We start from the raw sequence: 16,083 nt of genomic DNA on the forward strand, positions 1-16,083 counted from the left end.
CCTCACCAGAAACTTATCCTTGAAACCGAAGCTCAAAATTCTGTGATTCGCATAGGTATCCACAACAAGCAATTGGACAACTAACATTTCAGGTTAGAATTCACAACAAGCAACAGATTTCACTGGCTTGCCACTGTAGCTCCTGTAGGACTCAACAAATTTCCAATGATTCCTCCTAGTTTCTCTGCAAGTTGTGCACCACAGTAAACGTTTGCGGATAAAATACACCATGTGAACAACCTTAATGACATTTAGCCGGAACCATCTGTTGCAGGAATAAAGAAAGAACAAAAGTAACATCAAACAAAATCGTCAAATGACAATGTTCGTTTGGGGGGTACTTATGATCGATTTTATTTAATTACTTCTTCACTGGTAAGAATTTTTAGCGAGCTCATCGAGCTAATGAGATGCGAACTGGTCCGAAGAGGAGTCACGACATATCTTAATCTCGTTTAATCGTTTCTTGTCTTGTGACGGGAAATGGCGAAGGCTGGTTTGACGATAGTGATTATGATGACCTCCCATGAGAAGTTGCTGGGCTGTGCAATCGCCAATCGAAATGTTGTCCGTGGTTAAACTCATATTCCATTCTGCACCGAATTGTTCGCATTGCAGAACTAATTAGCGAGGAATAAACTTGGTGTGTGTCCATTTCCTAAGAGGACAAAGCAACCACCAACATTGAGAGTGATCGATTGGTTGCCAACAACACTTCATTCGTTTATGTGTTTTCGGGTTTTCGTTTTTCCCGATTAAGGCCGATCTTTCTACAGAATCTTAATCGGTAATCTGTCGATTCCCGTCAGCAAGTTTATGACGAGCTGCTGGTTATACCCGACCAGATGTGCAAGTCATGCCAAATTTAGCAGATACTGTGGAACCGTAGAGCCAGTTCCTCGGTTAGAGACTTACTAGGGTTCGCTTTTTCGGAGGTTCGGCAAAAGCTTACCTCTGTCATTGAGGGTTCCCCTGCTCTGCGATGACAGCGATGGAGCCAACACGACTCATCTCTACTTGCTAACAGTTCGTCTCTCTTCATTTGACACGCTTGATCTGCTCTTCCTCTCTTCAATCTCAGGTTAGCCCGTTTTGGTAATTAATTCGCCATCACGATGACAACGCCGCTGCACCTCACGTGCTACTACGATCTCAAGTAAGAATGACAGATGCTGCTGTTTTTCAGGGGATTGAATGATTTGTAGCGATTTACAATTGTGATGGCTTTGGGAGGTTTGGGAAATTGTTTTGTCGACTGTAGAAGTTTTGATGAACATAATTTGTTGCGTGGGAGACTTTATGTGAGGTTAGCGTGGGCGTACTTAAGTCCGAGCAATTGATCACGTGGGAGGTGTGGCTAGACTTTTGTGGGTTGCAATCAATTCCTACGACACGTAATTGATAAGGGACATTGTGGGTATCTGGGAGTTGGAACCTCAGGTCTGAAAGGCCCTTGCGGAATGGCACTTCTTCGGAAATTTTGCCTGATTCCGTTGCTGGTCACAAAATCTTTGGAGGATTTTGTTATATAATTCTAGGAGAATTCAACCAATTTTAGGGCTACTATTATCGTCAGTTTTGGGACTTTGTGGCTGTTGTGTGTTGAATCCGTTTGCTCGCGTGTGGCTATCCAATATGGCAGTGTCTTGGATACTTTCTTATGATCGGGTTCCTTCGAACATCAGGTGGTTAGGGAATTTTCACGAATCTCGTTCCTTGTTCTCAAATTCCCGATGGAGTTCGAGAGTCTTTTGATTGCATGCACTTTATGTACGCGTCTGTGAGCTAGAGACAGATTGGTTTCCTCTACCCTGCAAATAATTATTTTCCTGCCACTTAGAGTTGTTGAGTCTGGCGTGAACACTCAGGTCGTATGAACTTCACAAACCCTATCGAATTGCAACCTTCTACTCTTCGCGGAAGGGGATGATTATTTTTTCCGTAGGGAGAATTCTACTATAGCGTTGTCTACGATTTCATGCTTGAACCGATTGAGCACACGTGCGCCTTCTTGTAAGTGTTGAAGCACTGAACATGTTTTTAGTCCCTGGTTTGATCTGACTTGCTCTACACTCGCGCTGGATCTGCTTAGGGCATGGGCCAAGAAGCATCGGCGATCGTTGCTCGTTGCAGCTGGATTGGTGGGAGGAGGGGCGGCAGTTTATTATGGTTTCCGGTACCTAGGGTTGGCTTCGCAAGCACGGAAAGAAAGAGATGTTGCACGAGCTGCATTGTTGCAGAGGGAAGCTGAAGAACGTGCCGAAGCTCAGTATGCTCAATTATCCATTTTCGTTTTGTTGTTAGCATCATGTGCATACAATTGTTTGGCAAATATGACATATTTTAGTAGTGATTGAGTTGGAATAATATTTCAAAAGATGTAGTTCACCTATATCTGGTTGCGTGGTATGGGAGAACTAGTGTTTTATCCTTATCGAACTGCATGACATCATAACCAATAAATGAACTGGATTGGTTTCAGGCTGCAGAGCCATTTTGAGAGCATTCAAAGAATATCAGACACAACAACATTACCGTCAATGTTACCGCAGTTAAAAGACAGGCTTTTCTCCAAGGTCGATCTATCGGGACTAACTGAGAAGCTGATTCTAGGCAAAGAGGACCCGCAATCATTGAGTCAGAGGGAAAAGATGCAGCTATGGCAAGAATTGAAGACCCTAAGTGAGTTGCAATTATTTCCAATTAATTCTTAAGTTGTAACTGCTATGAATTTATCAATGGTTGTGTAGGCTCAGGTGAGCAGTCAAAATTGTGGTTATGATGCTAGAAGACGATGCACAGCTCACCAAATCGCTTCATTTGGTTTTCTCACTTGTCCTATAATGTTCTAGGCATTTTAGTGCGGACGATTCTTTATTATCATCCTTGACATGGCATGCTCCAGATAGTGTAATGTTCTGTATTTGATTCCTTATGCCTTGTCTTTCTCAAATACATGTGTTTAGGTTTCGTTCGCACAGTCTGTGCAATGTCAGCACTCAGTCTGCTGGATCTCTTCATCCGCATTCAACTAAACATCCTGGGGAGGCATGTATATTTCGACACCGCCAGAGATTTTATGAATCCTGAGGTACAGAGTTTTAGATGACTGACGGAATGATGCAATATTCGTGGCTAGTCCCTTGTCTCTTGTTTTCGGGAGCTCTCAGATGCTTTTATACGATGATTGATTACTAGCTTCACTTCGCCTTTTCAACAGCCTCCTTTTATGCCAGACATCTTTTGCCCTAATGTTTCTCGTTCCGTCCCATTGCAGGATTCGCACGTGCCCTTGTCTATGAGCGTCCAACATAAGTTTATAGCTTACGCTGGATATTTGCATCACAAGGGTCTAGATGCTCTTGTTGGAGATGTTAATCAGGCTGCAGAAATTGTACTGAGGAGGTATGCTTTTCTCAGTTATGCTTGTATGTGATAATTAGTTCCAGATGCCATGCACTGCAGTGGTTCCACGTTGAATAGCTATCTCTTACTTAAGAAGTTTCTAGCTTGGAAGCTTCACAGGCGTAACTGGGTATCCTCATTTCGGCATTGTTTTGTTGTTAATGATGAACGATAACATCGAGTAAATATCTTGTATTAGACTGATCGGTACTTTGTGTGGGGTTTTCCAGCAAGCCACTGAAGGAGCCTTACACACTTGACGACCTTAGGGATGTTTTTATGAGAATTCGAGCAACCTTGGATAGCAAGAGATCAGCCTGGGTTCAATATGTTCTCCCACCAGATAATGTCTTGCCAGATGATTTGTCAGTCGCCTCTTCAGCTGATGCATCAAATCCAGTTGCAGAAATGGCGCTCAATGACAATGAGGTGCTTGACCAGCTCATGAATGAAACCAGGGCAGTTTTGGTAAGGTAATGGCTAAGATGCACGCTTTGTCAGCAAGCGGAATTGAGAATTGCGTCCTTTATATCAAACTATAGTAGCACTGTTAAGAAAAATGGTGTATTGTGTGAATTGTGTTTTGACAATCTGGCTTTTGATTCCGTTGGACAGCAATGAATTCCACGAAGTGATGGCTGTCTGTGTGGATTCTATGTTGGATGGAGTCATGGAAGAGCTTTATGCTATATACAGAGGATCTTCAGATAATGGTATCCCTCTGGCGAAGCTGCTTCCTCCTGTAGCAGGAGCTGGATCTGCCCTTTTGGAGTCTCTTGATGATAACCGCTTCATAAGAATATTGGCGGACTTGCCGCAAGTGCATGCTTTTTGTGCCCTGGTGTATACTAACTCAAGCGAGGAGACGCTTGCGTAAGGTGAGGCGTACTCTAAGAATCCCACTGGGGTATACTTAGAAGTGCCTCTAGGGTGCCACGTTAATTCTGGCATGATTGGTTTTTGTAGTCGCTCAGTTGCCAGACATACTCGTGCCTGGCTAAGTTTGATTTTAACTTCATCCCTCACGGAAAGCACAATGCACTTGATCATTTTATGGGGTATTTATTGAGGGTTTTTGACGAAGTGGTTTGTCGATGAAGCAGGAATGAATGGGATTGGTGACATTTATGATTGGAGCATTTACGTATGGAAAGCTCTTGACATGAGCTACTACAGATTGGAGAATGTTGCAATGGGTTTATCATCTTTCTTGAGAGTCTCTCTGCCTACAGCGCACTCACTGGGCTTGTTTTCTTCGGCAAATGTTTTAAGGTAATGCGCATCACTTTAATGCCCAGGTTCAACCGTACTTACCAGGGATGAATTATAGTTGCATCTGTTCTTTGTTGATACTTCGTTTTGAACTTGTCACTCTTTATCTACGAGGCTCTTGGAAGAATTGTGAACCTTTGTCACTGATCCCACACCTTCAATTAATCTTTTTGCAGTGTTGAGTTATGGGGCTGAAGATGTGATCAGGAACATTATGCACTTTCCCAGAGGCAGAGTCCCTGGAGTATTTAAGTGGGGGGCAGGGGAGGGGCGGCTTTGAAATGTTTGAAATGAGATGTAGAGCAGCTTGGAAATAAAAGTTAAATTTAAATTCTTTGCAATTTCATGAGCATCTTGCTACGTAGGCTATGATATTAAGCAGTTGCCAGAGTAGGGCCTGATCAGTGTTCCACTCCTCACATTATCTACAGCTGGTGTGAAGAGCATTTACTAGTTGCTGTCCTCTTTTTAGTTGTTCTGGAGGGGTTTGCGTTTTCTGTTTAAAATGGAAGTTGCCCTTCGGTAATGCAAATAGAATTCAAGTAGCATAGAAAACGCATTTGTATGGATATGAGATTCATGTGCACGAATGGAAATAGTAACTTCTATTCAGAAAGTGATTAATTTTTAGTCACTGCACCTCATTCATGTGCATGAATTGAAGTAGCAACTCCTATTTACGTGAAAAGGATCAATTCCTCATCACCACAAACCCTTTCAGGAAATGGTTTTTCAAGGCATTTGTTGGGTACTCTAGACAATGACACTAGTTTCTTTTTCATGGTTTTTAATCGGGTTTGTAATGGCAGGCTTGGAACTTAAGTGAGTGATCAGATGAAATAATAATTTTGTGATTTGAAAAATATTAACAAAAGTACAAATGTCCATTTTCAAATTTTAGTATTTCAATTAAAACATTAAAAGATTAAACTCATTATATTTAAAACAATACATAATTTTGTAAACATATTCTTTACCTTCAAATTTATGTAATATTATAGAATTTTGTATTATTTACAAAATTAAGGTGCTCAAATTAGTTCAAGTATTTCCCCAGTAAATTATTTTGTCAATTATAAATTCTAATATTAACACCTCTTCTTTTGCTTCAAACATATTATGTTAAAGCAAGTTATTGAGATGTAATAATGAGCAATATACTTTGGATGGATGAATGAATGAATGTATGAATATACACAAAAATGTTTTTTATTTTTAATTAAGTTTAGTTTAGTTTTTAAATTTAAATTTAAACTCTATATATAATACAATTTGTGTTATTACTTTTCATAATTTGAGATTATATAATGTTATTATACATTTAACCAAAATTTTGATTTTTTCCTTTTTAACCTTTATATATATATATATATATATATATATATATGTATTTCTTTTGAAAAGAAATGTAACAAAACAAAATATTACAGAGTTAGTATTCTATTTGATTTATTACAGAGTTAGTATTCTTACTTTATTTGATTTATTAGTGTAATTTTTACCTAAAAATTAATTGTTTTTAGATTTACTTTTGATTTATTTTAAATCTAAAATAAATGCCTTGAAATTAAAAATAAAAATAAATTACAAAAAATATATGTATATGCAATTTTTTATTATCTTTAGTAATGATTTAAGAAAAAATTTAAATTTGATTACATTCAAATATTTATATAGAATTGATGATTTACATTTTTAGAAAATAATAACCAAAAAATAAAAATTGATGTTTTTTTCTTCAAAGGAATAATAATATTATTAATTTAATTTTTGAAAATGTGTTAAATTAAATGTTTTTGAGTATTTCTTGAGATTTTTTGATAATAATGTTTTTCAAAAAAAAAAAAACATGTGGTTTGAAAAACTGAAATTTAATAACAAAAAACCAATCATATTTTGAAATATGTTTTTCTAAAAATTCAGTATGTATCAACATCAATGAGCAAATTTACAAAAAATTTAATTTATAATTTTTTTTTTGATAAGATTTTTTTTTGTATTTTTTTTTTTTTTTTTGTAATCGAAATATTTCTATTTCTATTTTGTATTTTTAGATTAAAAAATAAGAAAATGAGAAATAGTGCAAATATTATTTGCTAAAATAAGTAGGCTATTCCTTAAGGTTAGAAGAATAGCCATAAGTGATGCTTTAAGGAAGGTAAAATAGTTAATTAATACATTCATATATATTGCAAGAGGATCAATAATGCAATGGTGACATAAATTCTACATAATTAGAATATTAGATGGTCTATGCCTTGTGGCCACTAATTTCAAATCATGCTAATATTCTACACCTCAATCCAAGATTTTGGCTTGTCATAATTAAACCTATACATGGAAATAACCTAAATTGATGGCAAAACCTCTAGTTTGGTCTAATACCATAGATGATCACTTTCTAACTTTTAAGAAAATTCTAAACATGCTCTTATGTCATGTTGTTTTATTATGCTTAATTAAAAGATTGGCGTTGTGATGGGAACTAACAAAAGAAGTAGCAAAGGATGTTGAAGTGGCACATAAGAACACAAATGTATAGATGAATAAATGTATGCCATATGTAGAAAACAATAAATATATTTTTAAATATATACATATATGTATTTTTTAATAATGAAAAAACTTTGAACTTTAAATCTTATTCAAACTAGAAGTCCTTAATGTCTTTTATTTTTTAATAATTTAATTTATTATTATTATTATTATCAAGTATAAAAGATTACTGATGATATACTGATGATATTGAAGTGCAAGTCATATAAAAAATTATAAAATTAATATTAATATTAATTAAATCAAAACTATATTTTTAATCTTAAAATTAGTTCAGATCCAATTGCAACTAAATTTGGTTTTGATTTCATGTTTAATAGTATTCTAATATAATATTTTGCATATCCTGAAAATTAAATTATTTTTTTAATTTATTCTTATACACCCATTCTTCTGAATTAATTTTTTAATAAAAAAATGAAGGTTTAGTTGATATAAAATAATATATAATTTTTCAAAAAATTAGAAAAAACCTATGATGCTTTCTTTGCATATCAAAGTATTTTATTTTATTTCAAAGATGTATATCAAATGAATTTACTAATTATAATATTTCTATTTCAATTTCTACATATTTTACAATACTTCATTTCTACAAGGGGTAAATAAGCCAAATTCATATCTAAAAGAATAAAATAATCTAAAGAAATCTTTCTTGATTTTGACTTTGGTTGTTAGTTATTCACAAGTAAATAAGCATATATATATATATATATATATTGAATTATAAGAAAAAAGAAGAATTCGAAGAACTCCTGGTCAATTGCTGTGCTAGCATTTTGAAATTAGAAATATCGATGAAGAATAACGAACACATTCATCACATGGATGTATCCGTTAATCTGTCAATATATCATCTAAAGCCTTTTATCATTCGTCGAAGCTTCTCTCCCGCCAAGCTACGCGGTATGAATTCAGCTTGTTGTAGACGCTTCCGGTTCCCGAATTACAAACCCCCTTCCTCCTTCGTAGAATGGAATTGCAACCGCAATCAATGAACGTTTTGTATACCAGAGCGCAGGGAGTGTGGAATTATGGCACTTCTCGGTCCGAAGGCCATGGCGAAGCGGCCACAGTGATCGGCGAGTTTCGAGACTCGCTTCGCTTTGCGGCTGTGGCGGTAATCAAGGTCGGTCGCATTTGTTAGGGCCTGTGTTTCCTTTGAATTGCATTCCGTTGGAGATTTTTTTTTTTTGGTGCATTGCAGTTGTCAATTATGGAGAGCTTGAGACAATTGTTTCTTCCTTCGTGATTGCGGCAATGGTATCTACTGCCAGGTTTATTTGAGGTGATGCGGAATTTTGTAGCAGCGTTTTTTCCATGCTTCGCACTAATTACGCGAATTCTTTTGTTTCGTGTTCTTATTGGCGAAGTTGGCTCAGTAAGTTGATTGGATTTTGCGAAAGTTCATCGCAGGTATTAGCTGTGGTAGATTTAAATGGCGACGATTTTTCAATTGTGATTGCTCCTCTCCGTTCTCGTTTATTGTGGAAACATGGAGACGGAGGTGGAGAAACCATCATCTCCTCATACGTCTGATGTTCCAAGTTCATGGCTGGAGTATTTTCCGGGGGAGGAATTCCGGCTCGATGATAGGAGAGCAATGCTTATAAAGAGTTTGCTAGATTTTTTCCAGACGAGTGCTGCCAAGCAGATCCTGTCGCAGGTACGATGGAATCATCGAGCGTCTAAATCTTTTCCTTGTGATGAATCGTCATTGGAAACAATTTCTTGGAACATGATATTGTACAACGATAACTTACATTTGAACTCAATTTCCTCGTATGCTGCATTCATTTAAAGGAGAATGTATTACTAGTCATATTATTAGTTGTTATTGTTGCCGACACAAAAGTAGGCTTCAAAAATCTGAATCTGTTCTAGGGATGTTCTATAGTGGAAGTTTGTTCGAGTTGACAGCGCTGTGAATCTGATTTTCCTGAACATTCCTGAAATCGAGGTGCTTATTTCTACTTCAAAAGAGCAGAATATTTTATTATCAGCTAAGAAGACACTCTGTTCTGGTTCAGGCATACGTAGGCGAGCAGATTCATAATCACATGTATCACGCAAATGTATGATAATTCACTCTTAGACTCCTTGCCATTTTCTTCGATGTTAGTTAATGCTATTGAAATGTGAACAGGTGATACTAGAGACTCACACGTACTGTTTGCCATTGGACTTTCAAGTACTTCAAAAATGTTGCGCAAATGAGGAACTATTTGCAGCCCTTGAAATGGCCCCTCATGAAGCACTTTCATGCTTAGGGGCTGCCGTTTACGAGGTTACAGCACCTCACTTACGAATTCTGTGTGTTCAAAGTCTAGCTGGTATTACATTAGAATAAAATGGGTGCTGTATTGTACTATGAGGTTTGTATTCGGAAGATTTGTAGTCAAGCACGGTGCTTGGGTTTACTTTAAAAAAAAGAAAAATAAGTACAAAGTATTGAATAGGTCTACACCAGGAATGATTCTACCTACTGCAATAGCAGCGAGATTCTCCACTGTTCTCCGGTGTTGTTGTCTCTTACCAGTTTACGGTTTACTGAAGTCAAACAATGTCAATATCGTTTCGCAGGTGTTATTTTGCTTAGGCAAGCAGGTGGCCAGCCCTGGGAAAATCATCGTTAGACTGCATAATCACCCGGAGTCTTTACTTGCACTGAAACTTTTGAAAGCATCATGGATAGGTAATTTGTTTCTTACATGAGGACATTGTAGTTCCATATTGACGATGTTTCTATGGCTTTTGAAGTCTATGGGGGTTACTGTGAAAATTGTGTATTTGTTTGTATGTCTAGACTATTTTATTTTGTATATGTTGGATTGAATGCTGAACTGATATGGATTTCTTTAGAAGAAGTACAGAGTAGAGAGATAATCTTGTCTAGAGTTTTTAGAACGATGCACCGAAAACTTTCATATGCCGTGTTTGAGTCTCTTAAAGATTTAAAATTCTATTTCTTTTTCCAAAATCTTTATGCAATAGGAAGGCTTATATCAGTGCGAGGAACTGTGGTGAGGATGAGCGTGGTGAAGCCGCTTGTTACTTGTATGGACTTCACTTGTCCCAAGTGTAAACGGGTTATTTCCCGTCAATTTAAAGATGGAAGGTTTTCGCCGCCCACTGTCTGTGGTGGCAGTTGTCGGAGCAAGACTTTCACTCCTGAAAGATCCACAGCAAAATGCATCGACTTTCAAAAAATTAGGTACAAGAGTTCTGAATAATCCTGGAAGAGACATATGACATTTTGATTAACCGTGGTTATAGATTTTTCCCGATTGTGTCATTTTGATTTATGAGATGTTCTGCAGGTACATTCACAAGCCTCTTGAATTGCTTGCTTCTGTAGACTTCGGTCTAGGGAGCTGAGTAATTATTGTGATCTTGTGATAGATGGTCGAATTCTTTCTCATTCGCTTTTCTGGTGCTGCATGTTTAGAATCCATTCATTTTTCTGTTAGTGTTTTTTTTGTCCTTTTTCCTTTCCTTTCCCAAGTTTGTGAAGGGGACATTTTTCTCTTTAGATATCTTTGTGTATTTACTCTGATAGTTTTATGTGTTCTTTGCAAGAATCCAAGAAATTGTAAGCGAAGAAGCTTATGAGGAAGGTCGTTTACCAAGAAACGTAGAGTGTGAGTTGACAGAGGACCTGGTGGATATATGTGTCCCTGGAGATGTTGTCACCATTTGTGGCATTGTAAACTTCATCAACACCAATGTAGATGTCGGAGGTGGCGGTAAGTCTTCGTAGCTGTTGGGTCCGAGCTTGTAACAATGGCGCTGAGAGAGAGGTCGTGGGCACATACCAGCCAGATCCATGCAAAACCTAGAGAATTTGGCTTTTTAACATTTGCAATTGGTTTCGAAACTATCTATGAGCTTCAACTGATACATTGTGTAGGCAAGAAAGGTAAACAATGTCTATATCATCTCTACCTAGAAGCGGTCTCTGTTACAAATACAAGGAGCCAACGGTCGGAAGATGGAGAATCCGAGGGTGATTTGAGGATGGCATCTTCTTCGCACCAACTGAGTTTTACTTCTCAGGACTATGAGGCCATCGCAAATTTCATAGAGGGAGCCGGTTCTGATGCTTTCCGCCAGATTCTGCATTCCATCTGTCCATCTATATTTGGCCATGAATTGGTGAAAGGTAAAACCACTTTAAACATTGATTTATTTTTGTTTCAGGGGCAGGAATATTAGATTTCAAGTTTCAGCCCAGGATAGATGATAAATAGTTTTACCGTAGAACAAATAATATGGGCTTATGTTCGGATTCAATTGGTGTGCACTAGTCAGAACTGACCATGGTATTTAAGTGCAGCTGGTATTGCTCTCGCTTTATTTGGGGGTGTTCAAAAACATGTGATGGATAAGAACAAGGTGCCTGTCCGAGGGACTATACACCTTATTATTGTCGGTAAGGTTCTCAACTACATTAAAAATTGTAAGATGCAAAATTGTTTACCGAGCTACTCAAACCAGTCTTTTGTTTACACGCATCAGTTTTTGAAATTCTTAATTCTTCCGGCTATCACCTTGTAATATTCAGGCTCCTCACAAGTGCTGGTGATGCTAGTGTAGGTGATCCTGGGCTCGGAAAGAGTCAGCTGCTGCAAGCCGCTTCTTCGGTCGCCCCACGCGGCTTATATGTCTGCGGAAATACAACCACCACAGCTGGTCTCACTGTAGCAGTAGTCAAGGATGCTCTAAGTGGTGATTGGGTATTCGAAGCAGGTGAAAAATGTATTTGAGAGTTTATATAGAGGATCCAGAGATTATCCAGCGAAGTAATCCTGCGAGTCGAGAAAAATAGGTGGTCGTGATACCTTCAACTGCATTTATTTCCATATGTTGAACACCACGGCGGAGAACTCGTATTCTCTGTTATTCTGACATGTAGAAACTTGCAGGGGCAATGCTTCTTGGAGATCAAGGTATCTGCTGCATTGACGAGTTCGACAAAATGGCTTCTGAGCATCAGGTAAGGGGGCTTCATCTGCACATGAATCGTACAGAAAATAGTTCTAACTTTGTAGTTGGTGATTTAACTTGTAAGTGGCATTGCTTTTATCTGTTCGGCCGTTAGTATGTCTGAATTGAATATTCAGAAGATATATGATAATTGTTCGATTTGTTTAGAACTGGGGGAACTGTGGGAAATCTCATGTTCTCTGTTCTCATACATATTGCACCAACTTCAGGCCCTACTTGAAGCTATGGAACAACAAAGTGTATCGGTTGCAAAGGCTGGACTTGTTGCCAGCTTGGCAGCACGTACATCAGTCCTTGCTGCTGCAAATCCAGTTGGTGGTCATTACAAGTAAATTCGTCCTCTTTGCTGGAATTAAACGACACGTGCTTGTATTTTTTCATTATGTTCTTGTTCTTATTATGCTTTAGTCTTTGTATTATGAATCTTATGGAGTATGTTTTGCTTTATATCAGCCAGAGGTAACCTGTAAAGAGTTGGCGTATATTTCTTTAGCCTTTGAGTGCACATCTGAAGGTTTTTCCGGACGGGAGTTTATTTGTTCGAAGTCTGTTTTGTTGTATCAATAGGTAATATTTACGGCTAACTTCACAGTTCTGACTCTAAGTGAGAGTTGTGCGCAGTCGCTCAAAAACAGTGAATGAAAACCTGAAGATGAGTGCAGCTATCCTCTCACGTTTTGACCTTCTATTCATATTACTTGACAAACCTGACGAGGACATGGATCAACGGTTGTCTGAGCATATCATGGCGGTATAACTTTGGTGTTTGATTCTTGTTCTACATTCTTTTACAACAATCAGATAGTCTTATCGTGTGTGTGTGATAGTTAAACTCCTTGCTATTTGTCTATGTCTATTGATTGTATAATATTTCAGATAGAAAACATCGTGTTTGCGATTTCAATGTGATGAAAAATCAAGTACTCTTTGAACCCTTGCAACCCTTTGAGCTCCTAAGAGGAAGTGCACAATGACTTCTGTTGTAATGGAATTGTGCATGCTATTCGTACTCTTCCGCAAAGTTATAAGATAGTTTCGTTGTTTACAGCTTCATGGAGGAGCGAAGAGTCGCCAAAAAGGTGCTAAAAAATCAGGTTAGTCCTGAATGTTACGTTCAGTCACATCTAGATGAGGATTGAGTCAAATTGTGCACTTGTTATTTTCTTCGTTATTCTTGGCAAGAGCAGTTTTACTTGAGAGGGGAGGTCTTCAGGGTCAGTAGTCGTAAAAATTCATGTACTTAGCAGTCACATTTCGATTTTTGGTGCGCATCTGATATTTTTATTTTACATTATTTTGATTTGGCATATTTCCATCTGCTGTTGGCTACAGTGAGACAGCATGCTCAAGGAAGTTTGCAACAAGTGTTAGAGGGAGACTCTACTCTTTTAAAGAGATTGAAGTTGGATTCAGTGAAGGACAGGGACTTGAAGCCTTTGCCTGTTGAGTTTCTTAGGAAGTACATTGCATATGCACGTCAATATGTAAATCCAAGGTACATCTTAGTGTATGGCTTAGCCAAGTTAACCTTTACACACGTTGAGTAAATCACGTTGATTTTGACCTTGTATTCAAAGTCCATAGATCTTGAAAAGATTATGATTTTTGTGCTTTGACATTACTATAATAATTGTTTGTGCGATTCAGAATGTATTTCGTAAGAATGGATGAAGTTGAGTGCGGTTTCACAATACTCACCTTATAAATTCTAATTTTTTTCAGGATGACGAAGGAAGCTGCTGATGTGTTGCAGCACTTTTATCTTCAGCTTAGAAAACATAGCAATGCGGATGGCAGCCCAATTACTGCTAGACAGCTCGAAAGCTTAGTGCGCCTTGTTGAAGCTAGAGCTCGACTGGAGCTTCGCGAAGAAATCTCTAAGCAGGACGCCAAGGTACGTGATATGAACGCTGATGGCTACGGAGTTCATGTTCATCATATCGGGGTACTTTCCACTCTTAGAATTCTCTTTCAACTTGCAATCAAACCCAACATATTGGTTGACAAAGAATTGAGTGTGCTTCTACTTGTGCCTTTCACAGGATGTGGTAGAGATTATGAAAGAGTCATTGTTTGATAAATTAGTAGATGAGCACGGTCAAGTGGATCTTGCCCGTAGTGGAGGCATGAGTCAACAGAAAGAGGGCAAGCGATTTTTGAGCTTTCTTCAGCGCAAGGCTGCAGCGGAGGAGAGGAATTTGTTCTCGATAGCAGTAAGTGCGAGCTGATTTCTCAAGTAACTTCTTCCTTTTATCCCAAACTCTCTTTTTCTTGTTTTGCATATTTTCATCTATTCCTTACATTCTTCCCATCAATTTTTGCAGGAGCTGTTCAGTATTGCGGATCAAATCTGCCTCCAAGTGCCTGATGTGGATGTCCTTATCGACAAGCTAAATGTTGCAGGATATTTGCTGAAAAAAGGGCATCGCCAATACCAGGTACTTAGTTTTCTACTTGCATCTTTTTTACTCTCGTCTTTCACCATTTACCCGAGTAAAATTGCACTCATATACCTGGTACGGATATTTGTTGCAAACTCCTTTTTTCGGTTTTTTGGTTTTCTTTTTTTCTTTTTTTTTCCTAAAAATTAATTAAATGGATTGAAATTTTAGTCTTCTATCATATCATCAGTACTAATCTGCTGGTCATCCACCTCGGTGATTCAACAATGTAGCTTCCTTTACAGCCACTAATTTTCTGAACGTAGATATTTTACGGTATTCTAGTTGTCAGTAGCATAATCTTTGTTGTCGATTTTGGCTTCGCAGGTTCAATCTTCCCAATCGAAATACTGAATTGAAGCCTTTTTGAGAAACATGTCCACTAAGAACCATTGAAGAGGTGGTGAGCTTGATACAAAAAATTGGGATAAACTATGTCCGATTACATTACCGCAAACGGGAACGTTAGTGGAAGCAGACAACATTGGTTTAGATCAACTGCTTGTTGGAACACTTCAGCCGCAGACGTCTAGGCTCCCAGGCATGACTTGCTTCTTGAAATTGTATAGATTGCCTCAACAGCTCCTCTCATGAAAGGAGCCTGTTGTGATCTCGACATAGACATGCCCAGGACTCGGACGTTAACATTGTAAGATCTTCGATTTGTCACCGATCCTCTCATTTGGTTGTTGCCCTGTTCCGTATTCCTCCTACATTGTTTGACCAAACCTTACTCTTCTATCTAGTGACAGTGAATGTAGTTGTTTGACTCGTTGCTCCATTCTTAAACCTTTTAAACATCATCTGTACTAAGTAAAAGGTTTTTTTTTTTTTTTTTTTTTTTTTTTTCTCTTTCTTTCTTCTAGAGATAAAATGTGGGCTGTTCCTTCGGGACTCTTTTGCAGAGGCCTTTTTCCACCTGGCTCCGTGAAACTTTGGCAATTCTGAAATAAATTTATCACCATGCATGATACGGCAGGTGCTTTGGTGCCCCCGAGTCTAAATTTGCGATTTTACTTAAGCGCTGTGGCCTATCTTGGGCTGCCGACTTGATACGTGCAATCCGCGTATCCCGGATTTTGATCATTGCATTAATGTTGTGCTTCACTTTTTAACTCTAAAAATCTTCACTTTAGCACTTGACCATTTCATTCCGTGTGATGAGAAGCTTTCGCGTCGTTGAAAGCGGATTGATTATTTGGAATAATCAATCCGCTTATATTACCCGAAGGGGCCAGTTTATTTTACGTTACGAAACACTATTCCTCTTCATGTTGAGAGTTACATGATGAATTACCTTACCAGCATCGAAGCACATAAGAATGAGGTCAAGTTGGATGTGTATGTCAATGGTATTCAAAGAAGGAATTATGGATGTTGCCTATAATTTGCACATATAGAG

At 37.9% G+C, this 16,083-nt stretch overlaps 2 protein-coding genes across 8 annotated transcripts; both read left to right on the plus strand.

Moving 5' to 3' along the window:
* The first annotated feature begins 855 nt into the window (after nucleotides 1-855).
* Nucleotides 856-5,018, plus strand: LOC112276343 (peroxisome biogenesis protein 3-2). Of its 3 annotated transcripts, XM_090247038.1 has the most exons (10): nucleotides 856-1,156; nucleotides 1,441-1,685; nucleotides 2,093-2,269; nucleotides 2,483-2,682; nucleotides 2,967-3,091; nucleotides 3,278-3,405; nucleotides 3,636-3,878; nucleotides 4,021-4,283; nucleotides 4,509-4,677; nucleotides 4,854-5,018. In XM_090247038.1, the coding sequence occupies exons 2-8, from the start codon at nucleotides 1,636-1,638 to the stop codon at nucleotides 4,280-4,282; spliced, it is 1,185 nt and encodes a 394-aa protein (XP_090103164.1). In that variant the 5' UTR covers nucleotides 856-1,156; nucleotides 1,441-1,635; the 3' UTR covers nucleotide 4,283; nucleotides 4,509-4,677; nucleotides 4,854-5,018. The 3 variants fall into 3 exon arrangements, with proteins under 3 accessions (XP_090103164.1, XP_024363349.1, XP_024363350.1); XM_024507581.3 differs by lacking the exon at nucleotides 1,441-1,685 and having other exon boundaries at nucleotides 949-1,156; XM_024507582.3 differs by lacking the exon at nucleotides 856-1,156 and having other exon boundaries at nucleotides 1,504-1,685; nucleotides 3,636-3,873.
* A 3,159-nt stretch (nucleotides 5,019-8,177) lies between these two features.
* LOC112276777 (putative DNA helicase MCM8) lies at nucleotides 8,178-15,673 on the plus strand. 5 transcript variants are annotated; one of them, XR_016500695.1, is made up of 19 exons: nucleotides 8,178-8,362; nucleotides 8,650-8,899; nucleotides 9,380-9,520; nucleotides 9,817-9,928; nucleotides 10,228-10,447; nucleotides 10,813-10,979; nucleotides 11,144-11,395; nucleotides 11,570-11,665; nucleotides 11,830-11,982; nucleotides 12,159-12,229; nucleotides 12,450-12,568; nucleotides 12,862-12,991; nucleotides 13,289-13,334; nucleotides 13,573-13,735; nucleotides 13,963-14,134; nucleotides 14,283-14,453; nucleotides 14,565-14,678; nucleotides 15,009-15,330; nucleotides 15,587-15,673. XR_016500695.1 is itself a non-coding variant. In XM_024508457.3 (18 exons), exons 2-18 carry the CDS (start codon nucleotides 8,729-8,731, stop codon nucleotides 15,033-15,035), a joined length of 2,325 nt encoding a protein of 774 aa, XP_024364225.1. In that variant the 5' UTR covers nucleotides 8,178-8,362; nucleotides 8,640-8,728; the 3' UTR covers nucleotides 15,036-15,350. The 5 variants fall into 5 exon arrangements, 4 of the variants coding, with proteins under 4 accessions (XP_024364225.1, XP_024364226.1, XP_024364223.1 ...); XM_024508457.3 differs by lacking the exon at nucleotides 15,587-15,673 and having other exon boundaries at nucleotides 8,640-8,899; nucleotides 15,009-15,350; XM_024508458.3 differs by lacking the exons at nucleotides 9,380-9,520; nucleotides 15,587-15,673 and adding an exon at nucleotides 9,264-9,308 and having other exon boundaries at nucleotides 15,009-15,350.
* Nucleotides 15,674-16,083: the final 410 nt, after the last annotated feature.

The sequence above is a fragment of the Physcomitrium patens genome, chromosome 24 (assembly GCF_059467195.1).
Source record: "Physcomitrium patens ecotype Gransden chromosome 24, ASM5946719v1, whole genome shotgun sequence".
Lineage (NCBI taxonomy): Eukaryota > Viridiplantae > Streptophyta > Bryopsida > Funariales > Funariaceae > Physcomitrium > Physcomitrium patens.

Excerpts from the sequence above, each read along its gene's own strand:
- LOC112276343 (XM_090247038.1), top strand. The coding sequence starts at position 1,636 with ATGGCAGTGTCTTGGATACTTTCTTATGATCGGGTTCCTTCGAACATC. Across the intron at positions 3,406-3,635 it reads GCAGAAATTGTACTGAGGAG|CAAGCCACTGAAGGAGCCTT; the intron begins GTATGCTTTTCT and ends GGGGTTTTCCAG. Across the intron at positions 3,879-4,020 it reads ACCAGGGCAGTTTTGGTAAG|CAATGAATTCCACGAAGTGA; the intron begins GTAATGGCTAAG and ends TCCGTTGGACAG.
- LOC112276777 (XM_024508457.3), top strand. The coding sequence starts at position 8,729 with ATGGAGACGGAGGTGGAGAAACCATCATCTCCTCATACGTCTGATGTT. Across the intron at positions 9,521-9,816 it reads TAGGGGCTGCCGTTTACGAG|GTGTTATTTTGCTTAGGCAA; the intron begins GTTACAGCACCT and ends ATCGTTTCGCAG. Across the intron at positions 14,679-15,008 it reads AAGGGCATCGCCAATACCAG|GTTCAATCTTCCCAATCGAA; the intron begins GTACTTAGTTTT and ends TTGGCTTCGCAG.